The sequence below is a fragment of the Amaranthus tricolor genome, chromosome 5, assembly GCF_026212465.1.
Source record: "Amaranthus tricolor cultivar Red isolate AtriRed21 chromosome 5, ASM2621246v1, whole genome shotgun sequence".
Classification (NCBI taxonomy): Eukaryota; Viridiplantae; Streptophyta; class Magnoliopsida; order Caryophyllales; family Amaranthaceae; genus Amaranthus; species Amaranthus tricolor.
Genome location: NC_080051.1, coordinates 25,578,850 through 25,601,646, shown reverse-complemented (window position 1 = coordinate 25,601,646; position 22,797 = coordinate 25,578,850). Strand labels below are relative to the sequence as shown.

The 22,797-nt window shown below is 28.9% G+C and overlaps 1 protein-coding gene across 1 annotated transcript; it reads left to right on the top strand.

Annotated features, from left to right (window-relative positions):
• The first annotated feature begins 6,011 nt into the window (after nucleotides 1-6,011).
• Nucleotides 6,012-9,668, top strand: LOC130813110 (cyclin-dependent kinase inhibitor 3-like). The gene is made up of 3 exons (XM_057678842.1): nucleotides 6,012-6,723; nucleotides 8,845-9,045; nucleotides 9,280-9,668. The coding sequence occupies exons 1-3, from the start codon at nucleotides 6,299-6,301 to the stop codon at nucleotides 9,347-9,349; spliced, it is 696 nt and encodes a 231-aa protein (XP_057534825.1). The 5' UTR covers nucleotides 6,012-6,298; the 3' UTR covers nucleotides 9,350-9,668.
• Nucleotides 9,669-22,797: the final 13,129 nt, after the last annotated feature.

Genomic DNA, 22,797 nt, shown 5'->3' with positions numbered 1-22,797 from the left:
TTTTTGAATAAGTTTTTTGTTAATATTATAGAATTTGGCTTAATTATTCATACTATTATAAGAAGAAACAAGAATAATTTACTTTATTAAATCCAAAAGATTGGTTACTTAGATCTACATGTATATGAGAAGATTATGTGTTAAATTCACACTTTTAACCCAAAAGAATCTAACACGATGATGCGTGATAAAGTATATAACATATTATAGTATTCAATCATCAATTTAAATTTTTAGTAGAGTTGGTCTCTTAACATGAACAATACTTTATTAATTCAAGTAAGCACCTAAAAATAAGGAGTAAAAAAAAGTAGTAAACATTTTCATTAGCTAAGTTCATCATGTACAATAGACAAGTGAATGAATGTTTTAATCAAAAAAAATGTTATTGCCTGTTTACCTTATTAATTTGAACGACATTGATTTATATATATATATATATATATATATATACATATATATATATATATATATATATATATATATATATATATATATATATACATATATATATATATATACACATATATATATATACATATATATATATATATATATATACATATATATATATATATATATATATATATATATATATATATATATATATATATATATATATATATATATATATATATATATATATATATATATATATATATATATACATATATATATATATATACACATATATATATATACATATATATATATATATATATATACATATATATATATATATATATATATATATATATATATATATATATATATATATACATATATATATATATATACACATATATATATATACATATATATATATATATATATACATATATATATATATATATATATATATATATATATATATATATATATATATATATATATATATATATATATATATATATATACATACATATATATATATATATATATATATATATATATATATATATATATATATATATATATATATATATATATATATATATATATATATATATACTTCTAAATGTTTTTTTTTAAATTAATTATGTACACTAACACCATGCTTAATTTGATTTGCATGGGTTTAAATTGATTATAAGTTTCTTTGAAAACTTTTTTTAAAAAAAAAAAAAAACACCATAGTTTATGTTGTTAGATTAATTTCGTTGAATGAGAAAAGAGAATATTATCTTATACCGATTCAAGTCTTGGGTATATCCGTATATGCTTATTATTTTGGAGTCTTTCGTGTAACAACCAAACAAGTGTATGATGTTTTTGTTTCTATAAGCAATTTGAAGTTGTTCATCTATTATTGACTAATGATCATGCCACTTGATTAAATTAATTTTTATTTATTAGCTATTATAATTGATTGTATGGTAGTGGATTAATATGTGCAAATTGGTGTACATTATTGAGCCTCATTATTATTTTTTTATCGTTTTAATTATTGCAAATATATATAATCTATTTTATATGAGAGAAATTAAGTACAAAGAGTTAAATATTAATAGTTATTTCATAATTTGTGAACTAATAAGAAAGAGGTTAATAACTTATAATATGCTCTCTTAGCTTTTTCAAATATCTCATTTTCGTTTTAAAACTTATATACTAGCTAGTTTGATAATAAATTTAATTAATTGAGAAATTTTATCTTATATTAATATTTTAATTTATTTGCTTAAAATTGAAATGATCTATCAAATTAAATTGACACAAAAACTCTAAAATTTAGATACGTGCCCTTGTTTGGCAAGAGTCTAAAATCATTCATGTGTTATTCATTTATTATTTATAAGAATCATAGTAAATATATACTTCTATATTTGACTTTTCATTACATGTTTTATTTAGTTCACCATGACTTATTTTCCGTCCTGTCCATGAAAAATGAATCGCAGGGCATATTAACTGTAGTTAGTAATAAGGAGCACGATACCATATTTATGAATGCAATATGTAAATTGTAGTGGTGAGTGGTGACTCTAAGGGTGTTTGGGGATAAAAGTTAATGAAAAAGCTATTATGAGTAAATTTTTTGTTTTTGCTTATTAAATATTTAGTTGACTATTTGACCATCAAAAAAGCCAAAAAACTAACAAAATGTCGATAAAAGCTATTTGACAAATACTTATAAGCATGTTGGTGTATCCTTTATTCAATAGAAAGCTTCTTATAGTAGTATATTGTATTTGTTCCTTCTTGATGCTATTGCTAGCTACTTGACAATAATTGATTACAAAGATATCATCATCATCATTTCCATCATCTTCATACCCAGTGTAACACATCCAAAGAAAATTATGGTCAGGGTCTGGGGAGGGAAGGATGGCGGCAACTCATACCCATAAAAGGGGAGCGTGGCCAAAGAGTCCCTCGACTCGAGAAAGAATAGGAGCAGTTTCTGCTACGGCTAAGGCCGAGTGAAGCTGAAGCTGACTCCCCAGGTTTGCATCGTATCGCCCAAGTGTGACTCTTAAACATAAAAAGTTAAATACAATGCACATATAAATAAAATACTGAAAAAATAACAATTAACGGAAATAATAATAATAATAATAATAATAATAATAATAATAATAATAATAATAATAATAATAATAATAATAATAATAGAACGAGTAAAAGCCAGAGAACAAGAACACCGACTATTAAGTAAAGAGCAAATCAGTAGTCTAACGCATGTATAAGGCGCCTCCAACTACCCCTATCCCAGGTCAGGTCCACAGAGAGGTGTAACTTGTGCAAGTTAACTTTTATTTGCTCATCCCAAGTTCTCCTAGGAATTCCTCGACTCCTCTTACCCTCTCCTGTGATGCTTTCAATACTCCTTACTGGGGCATCGAAAGTTTTTCTCTGCACATGTCCAAACCATCTCAATCTATTTTCGCGCATTTTTGCAAAAATAGGAGCAACCCCTAGTTTGTCTGTAAACTCTTGGTTCCTAATTCGATTCATCAATGTGTTCCCGCACATCCACCTCAGCATACGCATTTCTTAAACTTACATCTTATGTTCAAAACACTTCTTTATGGGCCAACATTTTTTCCTATACAATAAAAGCAGGTTTGATTCCCACTAGGTAAAATTTCCCTTTTAACTTACTTGGGAACTTCCTATCACATAGCACTCTGGTGGCTGCTCGCCACCTAAGCCAACCCGCATATATTCGATGATTGACATCTTCGTTAATCTTCGTATTACTCTGAATGATCAATCCCAAATACTTGTACTTGGTTGTACTCGTAACAACATCTTCACCAATGTACACCTCTGGCTCGCCAGTCGACGTTGTCCCACTAAAGTCGCAACGCAAATATTCGGTCTTCGTACGGCTAATGCGCAACCCTATACGATATTATCAGCGAAAAGCATGCACCACGGTACCGTTTCCCAAATAGATTTAGAAATCTCTTCCATAATGACCGTAAAAATGAAAGGACTTAATGCCGATCCCTGATTTAGTCTTACCTTAACCGGAAAAGGTTCCGTTATCCCCATCGGTGTTTGAATGTTAGTCGAAACTCTGTCATACATATCCCGTATGGCCTCAATGTACATTAATGATATACCTCTAGCCTTGAGGCTATCCCAAATGATGCGTCGTGGTATGTTGTCATATGATTTTTCCAAGTTGATGAACACCATATGCAAATCCTTCTTCCGCTCTCTATATTTTTCCATCAGTCTCCTCAAACATGAATAGTCTCAATGGTTGACCTTCCTGGTATGGAACCAAATTGGTTCTCTCTAATCACCATCTCTTGTCTGATTCTCCTCTCTATTACTCTCACCCACAATTTCATTGTGTGGCTTAGAAGTTTGATTCCTCTATAGTTCCAGTATACGTGCGCATCGCCTTTTTTTTTTTAACAGTGGTATTAATGTGCTGTTTCCCCTAAACCCCTCCACACCTCAATCGGGATATTATCTGGCCCAACTGCCTTTGTTCTCTCCATCTTTTTGAGAGCTTCTCCTACTTTCTTTGTGGTAATATCACTCGTTGACTCATAATCTTGTGGACTTTGGACGTAGAAGTTTGTTTATCCTCCTTCCTTGTCCCTCTAGTCTCATTAAGCAGTTGAGAGAAAAACTGACGCCATCTTGTTTTGATGTGCTCCTGTCTCAAAAGAACTCGTCCTCCCTCATCTTTGATGTATTTCACTGCCTTTAAATCTTGCTTCTACCTGGCCCTATTCATTGCCAACTTAAAAATATGTTTCTCTCCCTCTTTGGTATCAAGCTTCTGATAAAAGTCCTCATAAAGACAACTTTTTGCCTCTACTGCCGCTTTCATTGTTGCCCTGTTTGATTCTTTATAGCTCTTTCTCTCTCTTTTGTATCCTTTTCTCCTCTTCCGTGCATGATATAAGTTCCTTAAATCTCTTGTTTTTATCCTTTATCTTCTTCCGCACCTCATCGTTCCACCACCACGACTCTTTAAACACTTTTGGTTTTCCCGACGACACCCCTAAGGTCTCTCCTGCCACTTTTCGAATTATTCATCCATATTTCATTTGCATCCTCAGACTGACGTGGAAAGCCCAACAAACTTATCTTGTTTGACAAGGTTGTGACCATATCCCCTTGAATTCTCACCCATATGATCTTTCCCCTACACTTTATCTTCTTCTCTACAATATACTTCCTCATCCTAAACACCAGAACTAATAACCTATGTTGGGTTATCTTGTCGGCTAAATATTTTAACCCAACTAATTAACCAAACTTCTTTGCCAAATACTACACCCATTTTGAAATGTTAGTTATATAACAATTATCGGGACGAGTTATCATTGAAACTTATTTTATATTACGATAAATAAAAAAAAATCAATTGAGATATTATTTAAATAGTCTAATCACATACTTTAATAATATTATTTTTCATAATTTTTAATTATGCGTAATTCAATATATAAAAGATAAAAATATAGCACTGAATTACATAAAAAGTCAAAATAACAAATATAATGGAACATAGATAGTATCTCTATTCAAAAGTTCATCGTTGATGTATAGCATGTAAATGATTGAACCTTTCACATCCCCTACAATTCCTACTCACCATGCACTTATTCCAAACTTCCAACCATTTCTTGATAATTATAACCCTTACGCCAACCCATTTTTCGCCGTGTCGTTGTCATTCTCATTGATTGTGGGAACAATTTATAAATTCCTTAGGCTATCGGTAAGGTTAGGGTGTTATAAATGGTATCAGAGCTACCATATGATCGTGAATAGTACGAAAGGTTAGTTCGCTTGATGAGGTAATGTATTAGAGCCGAATATAAATTGAGTTGTAGGGTGCGATGGGATTTTTTGTGTGCTTCTTATTTTCACAGGAGCTCAATTGCTATAAACTTCACATTTAAGTGTGCTTGTAGTGGATTGTAGAGTAGTCTTTATAGATGATCAGGACAAAATGTGTTGAAAAAGGCTTGTATTGATTAATAAATCTAACGTACAACCCATGGATAGTCATTGCTAGTCGGTTTTATCAAATTCGAGGAGTAACACGCGTGATAACTAGGAAAACATTAAGGGCGTTGGAAGAGATTACAAGGGAAGGGGCACACAATTAATGCGAAAATAAATATGATTTAATTTAATCTAAAAATTTTTTTAGAATTGTTTATTTAATTTAGTAGTAAATATAATAAAAAATTAACTAGATTTTTTTTCGTCATCAAATTATTATCTTATTAGATATGCCATGACAACTGATAAGAAAAGACTAATATAGTTAAATTCAAATCGATTAAAAATCAAATTTTTTACTTTTTATTTTTTATTGTAAAATTTCAAAGCTATAATTGACAAATAATTTTAATATAAAAAAATATTTTTTATTTTTTTTACATGAAATAATAGTAATAAGGATTTAGGAAGGAGGGAAATAGAAATACAAATAGTAGTTAACACGTGCAAACAAAGCCCGAAACCCTCGTCCTCCGTTTTTAATATCATTAAAATGCCGTGACACAAACCAATAATGCGTGCCGCTGTTTCCCCGTAATAACCATTACAAATACTCTCTCTTTCTCTCTCTTCTTTTCCCAAAATCAAAAACCCTAACTTTTTATTTTCCTCTCCATTACTCCCAATTTACAAATTTCTCTTCATCCCGCTTATTTCTCCCCTTTCTCTCTCTCTCTCCTCCTCTGCTTCTGCTTCTTTGAAAACCCTTTTCCTTTTCCCTCTATTTCCCCTCTTTTGAATTTTCCCTCTTTCAATTGAGTATTCCGTACTTTGAATGAAATTGTAATCACAAAAAACCCAAGAAAAAAAAATTATGGGGAAATACATGAAGAAAGGAAAGATCACAGGAGATGTTGCTGTAATGGAAATCCCACAAACGAATTCGTTAGGTGTTCGTACTAGGGCTAGAACCCTTGCTCTTCAACCAAACCCTGAACTTTCTTATCTTCAACTTCGTAATCGAAGGCTTGAGAAACCCCCTTTTCAACCTCCTCCTCCTCCTTCTCCTAATACTAAGTCTAAACATCAGAATAGTTATAAAAACAATGATTCGGATAATCACAAGCCAAGTTCTAAGGTCCGAGTCAACTCGGTCAACTCGGCTACTTCTGGTGCTTCTAACAAATCTCAGGGGCGTGTTCGTCATTTTACTGTTGCTGAATCCGAGGATTTTCATGATCTTGCTTCTCTTGAGCCTTCTTTTGGGGAGAATAATTTGGAATTTGATGCTAGAGAAAGGTTTGATTTTTATTTATTTTTTCTTTCAATTTTATATATTTTTATTTTTTGTTTCAGTATTTCTGTTCAATTTTTGGTTTGGAATTTCATTTCTTCAATTTTTCTTGCTTTAGTTTATGGATTTTTTTGTTATTTACTTTGTGGGTGCTTGTTTAAACAGGTGTTTTTCATTTCTAGAAAATCTCCAAAAAAATTATTATGAGTGGTTTTAAAAACTTTTTTTCTTTAAATTAGGGTTATTTAAACAGGGCTTTCTCAAAAGGTGAATATTGAAAACAATACTGCTTGTTCATGTGTGACATGTGTCAAAAATTTCTTCTTTGATCTAGAAATGTGTTCAAATTTTCGCTTATTGGAACTCAACAAAAATTTTCGAAAAAGAAATAAATGAAAAAGCACATTTTATGGTTTTTTTTGATAAAAATATATTCTTGGAGACGTGAGCAAATTATTCAAAATAATTTTAAAAGAAAAGTTGAAAAAAGAGTTAAAAGAAAGAAAAATTTATGGGAAATTATTTTTAGTTAAAAGAAGCATCTTGAAGTGCTTCAAAGGTGGGGTGGGGGCTAAAAGTAGAATATTTTGGCTCAATCATGTGAGTTATATATCACTTATACTACTATCAAGTTTTAGCCCACATATTTTTGTTATTGTAAAGTTTTCTCTACATTATTGAAGCCTTTTGCTTCTACCTCAACAAGGAATCTTAGCTAGGCAAGAGTTATGATTGATTTATGCTCAAACCCTTTACATAGAGTGATTAGAATTGGTTGTAAAGTACTTATAAATAAAAGCTGTATTTACTTCAAAGAATGAGTATTTTATTACTTCATTGTGGAGAGAAAGTAACTCCCGATTGATGTATTAGTTCATGTAGCCGATTGTGGGTTTTCAAGATTTAGTCGCGATTGTGTACCACTTTCCTCGATGGGAACTCGGGTTTGATTCTCGACGTTCCCTCTTTTAAGTTACCCTATACACACAAAAAAAGCCGGTGATTGTGTGGAGGGATTAGAGTCTCCGTGTTTTTTGGTTGACAACAAAATCAACACAAGAAATGTGATTCTAGGAAGGGTCTCTTTTAGCAAAGTGCTTGTAGTTTTTAATTGATTTCATAGTAATGGGCCAAAGTCTAGGATGTCAAATAAAATCCAAGAATATCTCACTTAGAAAGCAACTTATGATTTTGGATGTTCCTGTTCATTGAATGCACCCACCCTCAGCTTATCTGTTTCCTGCTTCCATTGCTTTTATAAAATGCCAAAGCTTTTCTGACCTTTGTGACCCGTGACTGCTCCTCTCCATTGACATCTAAGAATTTAGATGCTTCATTTTTATTTTTCTCATTGTTTTTTTGGTGCTTTGAAATTTTTGTTACATTTTAGTCAGGCAAATTAATTCTTTCTTCAGTGACGGTGACCTGTCCTTAGATGTTAAGCAACATTTTGTGCTTGATGCATTGCTCTGTAATACGCCCTCCGTTTCAATTTGTTTGTTACACTCTGACCAAAACCGTGAGACCTTTTTTGGTGCAAACAAACTGAAATTGTGCTCAGGTCTTTTCGGGTATTAGAGACTTTTAAGTACCCTGTATTTATATAGAAAGTAGAATTGACTATGCTTTGAATGCTGTTTTAACCCTTTCTTTCTGTAATAGAATGTTTGACTGAACATGTTAATGTTGATTAGTAGTATTCAAAATGATTTGGTGTGTGTTATAGCAAATCCTTGACAGGTTTTTAATGGTGTTAAAAACTGAATGAGAAGAAAGATCATTTCTGTTGATAGCTTGATATGTCGGCAATAACTCATTCAGCCATGTGTTTTTGGTTCAAAATGAATCAATTTCTTGTTGGGGACCATGTTCCAAATCTGAAAATGTACTTATGTGTATTCAAAAAATATTCACCCTCTATCTTTAAATGCCATGAATTAGATGCAGATGTCCTTTGTGTTTTCCTTTATGCAATTTTCTGCCGTTCTTTAAAGCCGTGTCCTTCAATTTCTTGCATGAATTTGCTCTTGTCTTTGTACTCTTAAAGTTCAAATTTATCTGGTAGGGTTTGGTTTTAGGATGGCGGATTTGTTGGTGTCTAAAATTTTTGCGCATGTTAACTGCAGGAGCACCCGAGAGAGCACTCCTTGCAGCTTGATTAGGGACTCGGAAAACATAGCAACGCCTGGATCAACTACCAGACCATCATGCTCCAATGCAGAGAACCGAAGAGCTAGAAATACACAAAGAACAATCCCGACAAACCCAGAGATGGAGGAGTTCTTTGCTGGCTTTGAAAATAGCCAGCAGAAGCATTTCCTTGAGAAGTAATTATCTTTTGTTATTTGCACTTTCTCTGAGTGTCTTTATACAACAGCTGAGGGACTCTTTGACCGCACTCACCTTTATGGGTATGAGTTGCCGTCTTTCTTTCCTCCAAACCCTGTTCATAGTTTTGCTATGAGTTGTATACACTGAATATGATGATGACGTTGTCCTCATACAACAGCTGTTGGCATAATAATATACTTAATTTTGTTAAATTCGTCGTGACGTTGCAGGTACAACTATGATATCAAGAATGATATGCCTCTCCCAGGACGCTTCGAATGGGTACGAGTAGGCAAATAGAAGGGAGATTCGGCAGAAAGCAAATGCACAATTCTTACAAGAAAAGTATGAAAAAAAACCTGAAAGAAATTATGTGTAATCTGTGATATGTAACATAAGTGCAGCTGACTAAATGTAGTCCTAACCACCCCTTCTTTTAGCATAGTTTAGCAGACTGATTTTTAGCTTTTGAGAATCCAAAGAGAAGATAAAAGTTAATTAATTAGGGTTAGAATTCAGTTTATGATGGTTTTGCTTTATAGTTACGCCATTGTGATCTGTAATGGATATCATTAATATTGTTCTTAAACCAACTTTATTAGTACTTATGACTCACTAATCTCTCTTTTTACATTTTCTTTACATAATGCATGCATGCTTTAATTGAGGTCTACATGTTTTGCTTTGGTGATTCAATTTATTGGCTCCCTCTTTTCTTGTAAAATTTCAATATTTAAGTTGGAAAAATTTTTTATTATAAGATTTGACGAGAAAAGAGTTAGAAAGATAATCAAATTCAGAATTGTTTGGAGATAGTGGCATTTGTTCTCTAATTGCGATAAAATTTCTCTAATTGAGACAAAATTTGATTATCATTTTGAGTTGGAATTCTTTAGATGGTGTTGTGTTGTGCCGTGTGTGTTTCACTTTCTTAAATTGTTGTATGAGACAGTTTTATCGTGAAATGCACTGCATATATGGGTTAAACTAACTCTTACTTATACAAATTATGACAATATAAACTTTTTTAAGATTTTCACCAAGAGACGATGATCTTTCACAAAAATAGCTCATTGATTTTAGCTCAAAAGTGAGCTTTTTAGTAGATTTATGGAATTTAGATTAGTTAAAGTTCATTAAATTGGTAAAATAGGTCCTTAGAACAAAAAAAAAATAGAAATTGTCAAAGGAGTGAGAGGGAAGTTGGATTACCACATTTCTCTGACTGTAATCTTTTAATCCACCTGATAATTTATGATTAAGAACATTGATTGATGTAATTTAACCAATGATTAAAGTAATGGATGTGTATAGTCTATAGAGGATTGACATGTCTCCCAATCATGAATAGTATAATAAAGAATACTTGATTAGTAAAGCTGCTTTGTGGAAACTTGTAGGAGTCTTATTGTTGTCTTAAAGTATCCTTAAACCACTACCATTATATGGAGGGAGTATTATATTATCTAACCTTTATATCTTTCCATCAAATTTATTGATTACTACCTCTATGACCATTATTTCATTTGTTACTTTTTATTATTTTGTTTTGCATGTGGTCCTAACTAGTTTTTGTGTTACATTACTCTTTTGTTCTGTTTGGTAGTTGATATTAAATGATAGAAATTGTAAGAAAAGTTAGTATAGTATTGGTTGTATGGTCATGTTTCGACAATCTCATTTAATTTACTAAATTTATTTTATAACATTACTAATTGAAAATGCGGTATTATGTCGTAATGGAAAATTGTAAAAAAAAATTTTCATGATTAATGTTTCATTATCATGAAAATGACGTGGTATATATAATATTAATTTACACTATATAAATCATTTAATTTATATTACCATCGTTTAATACTGATTTACACCTGGAGGATGGCTTTTTGAATTTAGAAGGCGCTCCATCATTCTTGCTTTCTCTTGGGCATGTCTCCTTCTAGAGGGCATGGTTTAGGGTGTTGCTAAACTTCGCCACCCTTTTCATTTTTTCGCCACCCCCTCCAAATGAAATTACGAATTTGCCCCTGATTTTTTAAAAATTACAATTTTGCCACTCATTTCAAATTTTTTATTTATAATAATAATAATAATAATAATAATAATAAAAACAACAATAATAAAATTAAATAATAATAATTATTATTCAAAAAAAAAAAAAATTTTGAGTCGCCCAAAATTGGGCGACTCAATTTTTTTTTTTCTTTTTTGGAAAATAATAATAATAATAATAATATTAATACTAATAATAATAATTTATAGATTAATGTGGTCTATTAGTTCAGTTGGTTAGAGCGTTGTACTATTAACGTGAAGGTCATAGGTTTGAGACCTGCACAAGCCATTATTTAATAATTATTAATTTTTTATCATATTTATAATAAAAAATTAATAATTATTAAATAATGGCTTGTTCAGGTCTCGAACCTGTGACCTTCACGTTATTAGTATAACGCTCTAACCAACTGAGCTAATAGACCACATTAATCTATAAATTATTATTATTATTATTTTCCAAAAAGAAAAAAAAAATAAAAAAATTGAGTCGCCCAATTTTGGGCGACTCCACCATGGTCCAGTCGCCCAGATTTGGGCGACTCGACCATGGTTCAGTCGCCCAATTTTGGGCGACTCAACTTTTTTTTTTTTTTTTTCGAATAATAATTATTATTATTATTTAATTTTTTTATTGTTGTTTTTATTATTATTATTATTATTATTATTATTATTATTATTACTGTTATTATTATTATTAATTTTATTTATTATTATTATTTAATTTTATTATTGTTGTTATTATTATTATTATTATTATTATTATTATTATTATAAATAAGAAATTTGTAAGGAGTGGTATTTTTGTAATTTTTTAAACTACAGGGGCAAATACGTAATTTTAGGGGGGAGGGGGGTGGCGAAAAAATGAAAAGGGGTGGCGAACTTTAAGGATTGGGATGTTTTATAACCCTAAGAGTATATATATTGGAGGTTTCCTTGAAAGTACTGATTTTTTCTAGAATACATTATCTTCACGTGTAAGGCACAAGTAGTACAAGTCATCTCCAAGTGAGCCCCACTTAAAGACTATAATACCCTTTTTATTTAGTGCTGATTTTTAAATCTTAATCATCCTCCTCTCACCCCAACCAACCTCAAATTGGGTCCATATAGATTATAGAATAGTACTTTTATTTATTCGTGCATAGATCATATTCTCTTGTTAGCGTCATTTTCAAGTGTTACTTTAAAGAAAAAAATATTGTGAGCACGTAGGGAAACTATTGTGCCTTAATGGTTAATGGGCTAAACAAGCTGCTCATAAGAATCCAAATTTGCTGTGATAGTGATGTCATCACTTTACTATTACCACTAACCCTATCTCCCTTCTAAGGGGCACTATGCTAGGATTTACAAATTATTTCTGGACATTATTTTAAAGCGGTAAGTATAATATTTAGCATTTGAGATAACTTTTCGGCACACTTTAGCCTTATTCATGCGCGTTTGAGATAACTTTCTAGGAGGTCACTCATCTTGAGCACACTTAACCATGAAGCTCTTAGCAAATAAGCTCTTAGTCATCGAAAGTCCGAGGGGCCAGGGTGTTACAACATAACATATGTTGGAACTTTAATCATAAGCTTGAACTTATGATTGAATTTATGATTGAATTCATCTCTTAACATGAACAAAATTTCAGGGTCGGTTCTTAGGGTATCCGGGTTAATCGACTGCCTAGGGTCTCCAAAAATAAAAGGTCTCAAATATTAAATGGTACTATTTAGGTTCGACAGTGAGAAACTTTTTTTAAGTGATTCGTTTGTATATCTTTTATATTTTTGAAGTAATATAATATTACAATATATATTGTCTTAAATTATTTTCTTTGAAGTAGAAAATTTTTTAAAAACGTTGTAAAATAAATAGGACCTCTAAAATCTTTACTAGGCCATTGCGTAATTCCACTAAGTTTGTGCTACTAGAAGATTTGTTTTTAATCTTATGAAAAGTGGAAAATGCAAGAGGTTTTGCCTTTGGTATATTATATACAATGTTATGAATCAATAATGTCAATAATCATATATGATAACAAGCTGATGATCATGTATGATATGAAGCTTATTATATAATCATGCGAGATATTTATATTATATTTGATATTAAATTAAAAAATCGACTCAACTAAAAGCGATTATGCTTCAAGCTCAAGAATTGGTTACATATTTATATCATTTGCTCACATAATAATGTATTATTGTATACAAGGATAGCAAAACAATACGATCAACGGAAATTTTAGAGGTCTAGCACACTAATTTAAAATTTTTCTCTTATTACATTTTTCTTCCATTTTAATTTAACACATTTTTACCCTTATAAAATTGATCCTAAATTAGTATTTATATTTTGATTCATCTATAGGTTAAAACTTCAAATAACTTTCGTTTTTTAAACATGTCACTTAAGCTTCATAGGGGAAATTTTCATAATCATTAACCACAAATTCTCGTTTAAAATAGTTTTATAGTGAGTCAATCTTAAATTGGGCTAAATAGCCCAATTAAATTAACTAAATTTTCCACTTTCCTACTTAAAATATCCATTTTTAGTTGTATAATTTTTTGACATGTCATTTTGAACATACTTATAATCTTACCTTTGCTACTCCCTTTGTACTAAAAAGTTACCTCATTTTCTATTTTAACCCATCCTACTAAAAATGTCCACTTTCGAGCGGAACATTTGGCATGATGATGATGACTAAAAATGTCCAATTTTTATTTTCAGCCGTACAAATACTTTTTTTTTTAATTTTCATTCACACATCACATATTTAACTTATTTTTCATTTCATCCGCACATTTCTGTCACTTTCAAAATAAATTATATTGCTTTTTACTAGTTTTTCTCACTTGTATTAATTTTCTCAACAAATGATTTTAGAGCAAATTCAATGAGACACAAGAAATACGTGGTTATGAGCCATATATTAGGTGCCTCTACTTTCAATGATTCAAATTATTAAAAGAATTGCAACATTTACTCTTAAAAACTCTCACATAGATTTACATAATGCTCCAATCTCAATGAGACATATAATAAGTAGTATTGTTCACCAAATAATCTTAAAGTAAATTTACTGGGGCAGAAGGAGTACGTGGTTATTACTTATTAGCTATATATTAGGTGTCTTTACTTTTCATGTTTCAAATTTTAAGCCAATCAAAAGAAAGAAGGTTAAATAGCAGACATATAAGTACATGTACAAAATGAAGAGGAAAAGACCAGAGTATAGCAGCAGAGCCGTTTTGAAAATTTTGGGATCCTGTGCATTAAAACTTTTATTTTGCACCTTATTTATAATATATATATATATATATATATATATATATATATATATATATATATATATATATTAATAAACTCAACATAGTTGTTTTTTTATTAACTTTTTTATATACGGGAGAAAAAGAAAGCTCTGTGTTGTGCGGTTAATCACCTCGTACACCCTATAGTAGGTCGGGCCTGATGAGTCAATACTCAGTCATATGCCATGAATTCTGACCATTTGGGTGTGTTATTAAGCTCTACTGCTACCATATTTCCTTGTTGATATGTGGTGTTGTCGGTTTGTTGTATTCATTAATTAATATAAAATGCGTGTTTTTATAATTTCTTGACGTGTTTTATTATCTATGAATTTGCGACACATACGGACAATGATTAGTCCATATTGTCAACATTATAACAAACAATTCAATAGCTGTCCAATTCTATGTAAGTTAGAACGTAATCTAAAGAGATCTCTACCACTATTCCTTCTCCAGTTCTCCTCCATCAATATTAGTCTATGCCAAAATTTAAGAAAAGTGACTAATATCCTATTTTATGAAAAAGTGAAAGAATAAATCGATAAAATAAAATATAAGTTAAATTTATAGTTAGGAATTAAACAAAAAGTACGTGTAATTGTCAAAATGTAAATGATGCAAATTTGATATCATCATATATATCGAAATCTTCTGATTAGTGATTACTAATAAGGGAGTTTTAGTCGGATACTAGAAAATACACTTTGAAAAACAAGTTTTAATTGTCCACATTAGGAGCAATGTATAATTTTAACATCATAAAAATAAATATTGTGTGGAGTGTTATTTTAAAAAAAAAAGACACGTTAAGTATTCTTATTTACACGCAAGTATTCTTGTCATCCTTTTAAAATAGCTACATATTACGTAAAAAAAAACTCTCACTTCAATTTACATTATATAATAAATTCAAAGGACAAAGGACTGAGAATTAGAAAGTGCTCATTAGTCATTACTTTAGGAGGAGAGCTAAGTAAATCACAATTATTTACTTTCAAGTAAATCAAAACTTATTTGGCTCAATTTGATAGGGGAGAGTTTTTATTAAGCTTTTTTATTTTTCTGTCTTTTTTTTAAATTTTATTGTTACTTTTTTTTTTGTCTTTATATAATTATTTACAAAGAACCGTAATTGACTTATAATTTTCGATTAATTTAGTTCAAGATGAAAAGTAAAATAAAAAAAATGGAAGTAAGACTAGAGTAAAAACCCCCAATTTTAACCTGATGTTACAGTAAAAAAGTGAGTCAGGTGATAATGGAGTAAGTGAAGTAGTCCATTACTCCACATATATGAACATATGGTTAATTGAACATGAAATATGATAGATTCATAGGAGTAGGATTATAGGAGTGATGGCTACTAAATAATCTATATGTAGTAATATAGTATGGTCCATTTACTATTTTTAAATTTGAACCCTGAAACTTCAATTACTCATCATTCATCAACTCTCTTCAAAAGTCTTCCTACCTCAGACTCTAAAATGACCCATTAATTAAACATTTGAAAAGGAGTTTCTTGGATTCCTTCACCAGCCACCCCCAAATAACTATATTAGAGCTTGTTATACAAATCACTTTACGACGCCTAAAATGAGCAGGTGAATGCAGTATGTCCGTCTATAATTTTACATACCCGTCATTTATGGGGTCAGAATTTTCATACCCACGTCCACCCATCTAAATATGCATTCAAATCTATTACAACCTACTATAACCAACTAGATATACCTATCTTATACTCCCTTACATTCATGCCAAGAATCACGACATGATTTACTAAAATACAATTTGACACAAGGAACAAGAAACATAACATGTAGACAGTTCAGTACAATGCGATTTGCATAGTTATCAAGGGGCAGATTGTAACATCTCGCCCATCAAACTGACGATGATTATCCATAGATTGGCTCTATAGACTAACACAAGTTCATTCAATGCACTTTAAACAACATAAGACCAAACATACTAAATTGTAGAATTCTTAGCAAATAGATTCATTCAAAATCAATCCTTTTTAAAGTTTAAAAGGTAATATATAAGAGGTGTTCAAGTGTTTGTTGGAGTGATTAGAAAGTTTTAGCCTAAGAGAGTTGAGAATGCAAGTTCAGGTAGGAGGTTGTGGGACAAGGGTTTAGAAAATTTCAAATGTATCAGAAATGGTGACAGGCTAAAGTCATAGATAAGTATAATAGGTATTCGACAGTTTTCTGCAAACCTATTATGTGACTTTGATTTTTTAAAGGCATCAGAAACCCTTTTGGCCTTTTCCAGTGATAACTGCAAGTGGACATTTATTGTTTCATTTTTTTTTATTACCCATTACAAACAAATTTTTAAAAAGAATACTGAAAAAAGCAGTAAATGTGGGCACAATCTATATCAATATCATATATCATTGCCTTATTGAAAACCAAGCAACATTGCCTTAGCTAACTAGTAAGTGGTTTTGTAACCTTTACTAGGGGCATCTTTTAGAGTTTTCAAAATTTTGTTTCATTTCGTTACTGGTCGATTTCAAATTAAATATTTTGGATTATTTTAAAATTGAATCTTGTGACTATATGGAGTATAATTTTAAATTCATTTTTAAGTCGGGTCAAGTCGAATTCAATTACAAGGTCGGATAAATATCAATTCGTTAAATACCTTTATTTTTATTTTTTTTTTGTTGGGTTACAAAATTACATTACCCTTACAAAGCAACATAATTGCACAAAATACAATATAATGACAAACTCAACACCACTTCAATACATGAACTCAACCTCAAATTTTGAACCCACCACCTTGAGAAGATGAGAAATTGAAACTTGATGAATTTGCTAGATAAAACTCATGAATTACACTTAAAATTATAAAGCAACATACACTTTGTAAGCTAAAATTTTATGGTTAAAGTTAATTTTATTGATGAAAATCTTAACGGCACTATAGAAGATATCAATCTCTTGCATTAATAAATACTTATATCATAATTAATTCTATATGAAAATTGTATTAAATTGACGACTCTTTATTGAAAGTTGTATCAAATAACGAGGTAGTGGAATTATGCAAAAGTGTTATATATATATATATAGTGGCGGACCCAAAATTTGTATGATAGGGTTGCCTAATTTTGTCTTCTATAGCCCCGTGTGGTGAAATTTTTTCATAACTATCATTTCATTCCATTTTTTGAGTGACACTTTGACTGAAATTGCGAGAGTTTATTTTATTAAATGTCACAAATAAAATAATACAAAAACAGTACATTATGAATTTTCAAACATGATTTTTAAAAATTTAGTAGCGTAATAACAAAATAATCTCTTTGTTTCTTTTTCTTTGTCACAATTGGATTTATAAGAATTTGCTAGCATTTAAGATATGGAGGATGTAAGCTTAAAAAGAAAAAAAGATATGGAGGATGTATATGCTTAATGTATTTTTATAATTTCAAAAGGAGTTTTTTGAGCAAAAAAATGACTCCCACAAATTTAATAACAAAATAGACTAAAAAAGAAAGGGGATAAAGTATTAGTTTTAAACCAGCATACATACAACCACTCAAATAAACACAAAATCAACAGATTATGAAATGCAAAAAATAATTTTAAAACAATTAAAAAATAAAAATTATAAATTTAGGGAAATTAATCAATGGGTAGGTTAGACATTTAATCATAGTAAAAGTTAAGTCAATAAGAACAATATCATTAATTAATGAAAATGCACATAGTAATAAACTTATTTGCTGATTCGGTAAGCTCTAAATACAATACAATTTCTGAATATTAATATAGATTATATCTGGAAATTATTGAAGAGTTGTAGTTGGCTTAGTGGCTATGCGCTTACCAGCCAGCAGAGTTATTGCAGTTTCGATTATTGGTGCAAGCAAAACTTTCAAATTTTTTTTTTAAAAGTATGGGGTTGCTACCTTACTACCTTCTAGGTCGGCCTATATATATATATTTATATTGATTTTAATATTTTGATTATGTTTTCACTAATTTAGATTGTTATTTGATTTTAATATTTTGTATTTAGATATTGTTAATTTTAATATGAATATTATATGACTTTTTTATTGATGAATTAATCATAATTAAAAAAAAATAAATCATAGTGAGCCACAAGTAACGTTGCATAAAGGATTAAAGGCATTGAATATTAGAATTCCCCTCATGTGGTCATGTCTCCTACCCACAAACAAACGGTTTTACCCGTCTAGTTCAGTTTAGGAATTAGGATTGGTAATTTGTACTAGTATGTATGTGAAATATTCCATTTTTGAGAAGACTTTCTATTTAATTTTCGTAACTTTATTATAAAATAAATACATTCATTTTCAAATTTTATAGAAGAAATTGAAATTAGAGAATTTGTAATATAGTTATTAATGGAACTAAGAAATGATCATCCCACTACATCAAATTTGACTTTGTGCGTGACATTAAAAAAAATATCACTGATTTATATTTTTAGTGTAATAATTGTTGAATTTTATTTTAAATTTTATTATAAAGTGATTAAGTGACACTTTATTTGACCTTTAGTGGTATATGTAATTGTTACTATAGTCTACGATGATATTTATAAGAAATGTCACTAACTATGTCACGAAAAGTTTTAATATCATTTTTTATTATGCTGTTAAAGGGTCTAATAATAAATGTCACTAAATCCACTATATATACTATTAGAAATTTGAAGTAGTGACACTTAAATTAAATGTCGCTAAATATATCCCACTAAAAGCAAATTATAGTGTAGTGTCCTTCTTACTTTTTCAGATATTTACTACCTTTGTTTGACTTAATTTTTATTTTTTTTTATTTTATCCATTTTACATTATTTTCTTATTTGAAAATAAATTTTATTATATTTTTTATTCTTATCTCACATTTTTATTCTCCTTTTACTATCCACATAATTCAATTTCTCATTAGTTTATTACTCCTAAATTTTACATTTACTAAGAAAAAGCGCACTATTTGCAATCGATTGACGTTCAAAAGTATATAGTAGTAAGATCCAAAATTGCAAGCAAAGTAAAATTAGAATCCATGTTAATTTGTCGAGTGCCCACCATAAGAATGCAGTCGCTAAATTTAATCTTCTTTAAAAATTCTTTTAAAATATTAGTCAAACGGTTGTATCTAAAGCTTTATTGAGCGCAAAGATTCGAAGACTTAATATTCCTTAAAAATAAATTAAGTTGAACACGTTAAATTCAACTCGTTTGTGGACAATAATAACAACAACAGTCCGTCTTGTATAAGACCGTTTTACGGTGATACGACCTCAAAATAAGAAGCTCATGATGTAATCTAACATTGGGCGTATTAACCCAAATATAATATATGTCTCACGGTGAGATTGCCTCATACAAGAATCCGTGTAATAACAAATGATTGAACACACATTCATATAAGGACACAAGTGTATTAAAGAAAAAGTGGTGATTTTTAAGAAAAAGTAGATGTTGATAATAAATGAAATGAGCAAACGAATTGTGTCAATAAAATAAAAGAAAAGTTAAATGTATAGATGAAATTAAAAGAAAATGAATAAATGATGGGTCATTATTCAAAAATAGAGTTGATGCAAAATGAGTAAGACAGACTAAAATATCAATTAATGCAAAATAAATAGGACGGAAGGTATATATTTTATGCAAAAGTGTATTTTACAAGACTGGAAAAATATATATATTATGAGAAAATAAAAGAAATATGCATGAAAATTAAGTAAAACATATACATGGGATAAAAAAAACAAATACAAGAGACTAAAACAAAAATAAGACTAATTTTTGTAAGGAATGGAGTAAATGATGAGGTACTAGAATAGGGTTCATAATAATGGTCCCCTCACAGGTATTGTGAAGAGAGGTGATCTAATGAAACATCTCAAGTACGTGACATTAGGCATTCATTAGCATCTCAATTCAGAATCCCACAAATAAAATCAATTGTTATCCCGATTCTTATTTGTCGCCACCTTTTTCATTTTATCGCTACCCCTCTCGAATGAAATTACGCCCTTGAAATTAGAAAAATTACAACTTTACCATTGGACTTAAAATTTCTTATTTTTATACTAATAATAATAATAATAATAATATTTAAAAAAATAAATTAAATATAATAATTAAAACAAAAATAAAAATTTAATAATAATAATAACAATCACAATAATAATAATAATAATAATAATAATAATAATAATAATAATAATAATAACAAAATAATAATAATAATAATAATAATAATAATAATAATAATAATAATAATAATAATAATATAAATAAAATTAATAAAATTTTTTTAAAAAAAACATATTACCAGTCGCACAAAAAGTGCGACTGCACCTAGGTCGAGTCGCACAAAAAGTGCGACTCGAACTAGGTACAGTCGCACTTTTTGTGCAACTGGTTTGTTTTTTTTTTTTTTAATTTTTTTGAATTTCGAATTATAAAATTTCTTTTGTTTAATTAATTTATTTTTTAAGTTACTTTTATATAAATAATAATAATAATAATAATAATAATAATAATAATAATAATAATATTTTAAAAAATAAATTAAATATAATAATTAAAACAAAAATAATAATTTAATAATAATAATAATAACAACCACAATAATAATAATAATAATAATAATAATAATAATAATAATAATAATAATGATATTTAAAAAAATAAATTAAATATAATAATTAAAACAAAAATAATAATTTAATAATAATAATAATAACAACCACAATAATAATAATAATAATAATAATAATAATAATAATAATAATAATAATAATAATAATAACAAAAATAATAATAATTATAATAACAATAATAATAATAATAATAATAATAATAATAATAATAACAATAATAATATAAATAAAAAAAATATACTAGTCGCACAAAAAGTGCGACTGTACCTATAAAGTGCGACTGTACCTAGGTCGAGTCGCACTTTTTGTGTGACTGGTACTAAATTTTTTTTTATTTTTTTGTTTAATTAATTTATTTTTTAAGTTATTGTTATTTAAATAAATGTTGTCATAAATTATTTTATTTTAATAGTGTTATTAACTCCAATGGCAAATTTGTAAATTTTTAAAATTCAGGGGCAAATTCGTAAATTCATTAGGAGGGGTGGCGATAAAATGAAAAGGGTGGCGACAAATAGTAATGCCCATTGTTATTTGGACTTTGAATCTATTACTGAAAACAACATATTATTATTTGGAAAATATAATTTTCAGTAACAAATCGATTAAAGAGTAACAAAATAAAAATAAATAGGAGTACTAGTAATTAGAGGTGTTTAAAATTGGAAACCGGATTATATTCATAGAATATCCGGTTTTTCGAATATCAAAAAATACGACCCTATTTCCGCTCAGATTAAACCTGATATCCGAATTAACAAAAGATATCCGTATTCGACTCGAATACTTGGTTTGAAAACTGGGAACCCATTCCGAATTTTCCGGTTTTTTACTAACTGGGTAAAATACCCGGTTATAAGAACTGAACACAAGATCATCCGTGTCATGTTTTCCAAACCCATATTTTTAAACACCCGTATTGGTAACTTACTAAGGACTAGAAAATCTTAGTCAATAACGGTTATTTGTAAATGGAAAATTTACCTAGAATAATCCAACTTTTTCATGATTTTTCTACAATAATTCCACCTATTGATTAACCACGAATAATCTCAACTTTATGGGGTATTTGCTAGAGTAAACTAGAGTAACCGGATAACCTGCTACAGTAGGTAATTTAGCAAATAAGTAAACTAAAAATTAATATAAAATTTGAGAAAATTTTTAAAAATTTACTTAAAAAATTCTCAAAAAAATTTAACATTTTTTTTACATTTTCTCGGCATTTTATTTTAATTTATCTTTTTTTTTTTAAAAAAAACTTGCTATAGCAAGTCATCTGGTTACCCGAGTTTACTCAAGGCAAATATCCTATAAAGTTAGGATTATTCATGGTTAATTAATAGGTGAAATTATTATAGAAAAATCATAAAAAAGTTAGATTATTCTAGGTAAATTTTCCTATGTAAATAACCATAAAAAGACAAAAATAAAACTAATAAAATATTCAAAAGAAAAAAATCTATTTTTACCTATAACATAGTACCACATATCAATAGTTTACTATTAATATAAATCACAGTTATTTACCCGGTGAAAACCGAGTAACGACTAAGAGAATAGTATAGGGCACAGGGAGTAGATTAGGAGTTCAGGAGTGTACTAACACATCATAAAGGTACAACATACAAGGTCCCCCATGTGAATTTCATATCAGAATCTTTATCTCTATTTTTATTTTACTCGGCTTAATTATAGGTTCAT

Excerpts from the sequence above, each read along its gene's own strand:
- LOC130813110 (XM_057678842.1), top strand. The coding sequence starts at position 6,299 with ATGGGGAAATACATGAAGAAAGGAAAGATCACAGGAGATGTTGCTGTA. Across the intron at positions 6,724-8,844 it reads GAATTTGATGCTAGAGAAAG|GAGCACCCGAGAGAGCACTC; the intron begins GTTTGATTTTTA and ends TGTTAACTGCAG. Across the intron at positions 9,046-9,279 it reads CAGAAGCATTTCCTTGAGAA|GTACAACTATGATATCAAGA; the intron begins GTAATTATCTTT and ends GTGACGTTGCAG.